This window comes from Antechinus flavipes, chromosome X (assembly GCF_016432865.1).
Source record: "Antechinus flavipes isolate AdamAnt ecotype Samford, QLD, Australia chromosome X, AdamAnt_v2, whole genome shotgun sequence".
Lineage (NCBI taxonomy): Eukaryota > Metazoa > Chordata > Mammalia > Dasyuromorphia > Dasyuridae > Antechinus > Antechinus flavipes.
In genome coordinates this window covers 79964744-79968249 of record NC_067404.1, presented here as the reverse complement: position 1 = coordinate 79968249, position 3506 = coordinate 79964744, and the positions used below count along the sequence as shown (strand labels likewise).

At 47.7% G+C, this 3506-nt stretch overlaps 1 protein-coding gene across 1 annotated transcript; it reads left to right on the top strand.

Moving 5' to 3' along the window:
* The first annotated feature begins 300 nt into the window (after positions 1–300).
* On the top strand, positions 301–899 carry SERTM2 (serine rich and transmembrane domain containing 2). Its single transcript, XM_051969067.1, has one exon. The coding sequence runs from the start codon at positions 624–626 to the stop codon at positions 897–899; it is 276 nt and encodes a 91-aa protein (XP_051825027.1). The 5' UTR covers positions 301–623.
* Positions 900–3506: the final 2607 nt, after the last annotated feature.

Here is a 3506-nt window from a genome sequence, read left to right as displayed (position 1 = left end):
ATCTAGCCCGGGACTCTTTGCACTTGTGACCCCTTTTTGTCCGAGGAATCTTTATGTGACGTGGGTATAGAGGTATATATAAAATAGGTACACGATTCAGATTTCCTGAAAATAAATAATAATTTCGTGACCATATTCTGTTCCGTGACCCCATACAGGGTCGAGACCCCCAGTTGAAGAAGCTTTGATGTAGACCGAGCTATACCATAGGTCAAATCACATCCCCACTCCCGTCCTCAGATAGAGTAAAAGTCTGCTATACTGTGACTTGTTTCACCTTAAAGTGGGGCCTTAGGCCTACCCCTGCCCCCCTCCCTCAGCTTCAGTGTTATAAAGGGTACCCACTCTATTTATTTTGAGTGATCAAGAATGAAAGTGGTGGAAAACGGGGATAAAAAGTTATTTTCTTGGGGTCCCTTGGTGCTACATTGGGGATTATAACCTAGTTAGAGCTCAGTCCTAGCCGCATAAAGCCATGTTGGGGACTACGCTCTGAAGGGGACCCCAGTATGATGCAGAGTCCATTAAACTGCCCAGTGAATGTGGAGACCAAGCGAGGAGGCTGCAGAATATTGAGAGAGAACTAGCACAAGAGAATAAGGCATTAACTCTAGTCTTGAGTGATGACTGAGGTCTATTTTCGTCACCATGGAAACCTCACTGGCAGGGCCCACTTTCCCACACCGGCAACAGAGGTCGACACCACAGCCGATAAGTACTCCAACCTTTATATGTACGTCGGCTTATTCCTGAGTCTCCTGGCTATTTTGCTCATCTTGCTCTTTACTATGCTTCTACGTCTTAAACACGTCATCTCTCCCATCACCACGGAGAACAACGGCAGCGGCAGCCCCCAGTTCACAGATGTCGAGATGCACAGCCGCATCCCCACCCCTTAAGGTTGGGGCGAGCGTCAGTGGTCAGGAGCTCTGAGAACTGGGGCCACGGGTCCCCCTTGTGCTCCTGGCAGGGACAGTGTGCAGACCTTCTCCTGAGAGCAAACAGAAGCCCAGGTTCCTCTTGGGTCTTTATTCGTGCGGCGGGACTCTGTGAGACATCAGAGAGGTCTCTCATTTTCTGAGGCCTGTTCTTTGCCAAGAAGCCTGGATGAGGCAGCTGGTGGAGAGGCCAGGTTTCCATAGTGACACGAGAGCCCCTGAGCCCTGCAGAAACCCCCATTCTATTGTTGAGAAAGACATTGGATCCTTGAAAGGCCCAGGAAGAACACAAGGTGGCTTGCCTATACAATGGTTTCTTATTTAAGGAAAAAAAGGCCCTTTGGGTTTGAAGCGTTCACTTTTCATACCTAAATCCTAAAGCCACATTTCTGTGGTCCCAGCCTTCTCCAAAGGGAACAGTACTTGAATCATATTGGGCCATCTATCTGTCTCGGAGGGAAAGCAGATCCTCAGGACCACAAGCTGACAGCAGGGCGTTTCTGGGAAATCGGCTCAGCTGCAGAGAAACATGTGCCTTCTCTACCTCTTGTACTACTATTGCTGGACCTTGAAAAACCCCGAAAAGGAAAGCTGCTTCATCACAAACCGTTGGCAAGAGGAGATCTTAACCTCCCAAGGAAAAATCAAGTTAAGATGCTATCACCAGGGCAATGAAGCTTACATCATACAAAAGGCGTCTCTTCCTTTCTCTCCCTCTCCGTCCCGCTCCAGGATGGAGCTCCTGGGCAGAAAAGACAGGACTTTTCTTTAAAGGGTGTCTCAGGGAAGGAGATGTGAGCTAAGCATTTTAAAGCAGAAAGTCAAGAAGAACCAGGAGATTCTGAACCAGTTGGGCAAAACATTGAAATCTTTTGGGTCTCTAGTTTTCCTTTCTGTAAAATGGGCAAATAAATGTTTACTTAGCAGTAGATTGTTCTTTGTGGTGTGTGTGTGTGTGTGTGTGTGTGTGTGTGTGTGTGTGTGTGTGTATAAAGCCGAGGAGCAGAATAAAAACATATATCAAATATATACCTGTGATCCCTAGCATATTGGACCCTCAGGAAAGGGGAGCACTTTTATTTTCTTGCTCTGAGTATGAATGTGGGTGTAAGAGACCCAATTTGAAGGGCCCTTATTGGGAAGGATGTCCTCAAGTGTGATTTTTGTTTTTCTGGAAGTCCCTCTCTTCCTGACAAAAAGGTACCGAAGCCTTTCGCTCCTTACCTAGGAGCGTGAAGGGCTCAGCTTGCACGAGCAACCTTGGGAGGGCCTACCAGCAAAGGAGCCAGAATTACACGGAGCTAGGAACTTTCTTGAAGGAACCAAGGCAGAAGGAAGTCGAAATTGTAACTCGGATCATGGCTCTGTCACACAAGACTCCCCCATGTTATCTGCTAGACCTCGTGCCTTCTAGGTCTAAAACATGAAAAATGCTTATTTAGTTTGCCAGGCTGCTCCCACAGGGTAAAATGTGATCTAAATGGGTGATACTGCAGTCCCACTTCAGCCAGTGACCCTCTGTGGCTTGTAGCTACTTTTAGCTAGCCCCTTTACTGTGTGCTATATCTGGCTTGATGGTGAAACTCCCAAGTGCTTTCCATTTTTATACACAGTCATTTGCCAATGCTTCCGTCTCTAAGGGGCCCCAACATATTAAATCCCCACACGCAGAACTGAAATTAGCAGCACTTCTGACCATGCACCTGTTCCAGAGGAGCAGAGTTCTCCATCATTCCGGGTGGATAGAACAGGTGGGCTGGCCCTTTGTTAGCGCTGATCACTCCCCTCCCACTAGCGTACCATTCTTTGTTTCTTAATTTGTTATATCTTGGCAGCTCGAGCTCCGACCCTCATATTCTTTGTAACGGGCACTTTTGCGGGCACAGTGGATGTATAGGGCCATCGAGGGCTGCCATTATCAGTGGCAAACTCCCTCAAAACACAAAATGCCAGCTCATTCCGGTTAGCTTTTTCATCCTTCAAATATATAATTTCATTGGCAGAAGAGACTCCTGGTGAGAGAATTCCCTTTTACTGGTGCAAATGGTGAAGCAGTCTATAAGTTGACCCTTAAAGATTGGCCTGGGACCCTGAGAGGTTAGATAACTTGTCCAGCGTCCCACAGCCAATATATCCAAGAGGTAGGCCTGGAGTCCAAGTCTTCCTCACTCCAAGTTCAAATTTCTCCACTTTGCCCCCCACAATGCCTCTCTGGAAGACCCTAAGGCACCGGATGCTTTCCACAGCAGTAGGAAACACTGTGTCCCCTCTTCCTCTGCCGTACCTTTGGTTCCTAAATGCCATGGTTTCTTCCATTAGCCATTTGGCGAGTTCCTGGATTCCTCAGGCCCGGCAAAGAACCAAGCGAATATCGGTTTGGGTGCATCGACCCAGAAGGCAAGAACCTGTGGGTAAGGTACTTTCCTCCTACCTGTTACCAGCAAAGTGACCTCCCCCAAATCATGGCTTCTCCCATAGAAATGACTTCACTGGCCAACCTTTTACTAATGTGAGCCAGAGATTTAAGGACTGGGATGGCTCCTCAATTACTGACAGTGCCCAAGATTC

Excerpts from the sequence above, each read along its gene's own strand:
- SERTM2 (XM_051969067.1), top strand. The coding sequence starts at position 624 with ATGACTGAGGTCTATTTTCGTCACCATGGAAACCTCACTGGCAGGGCC.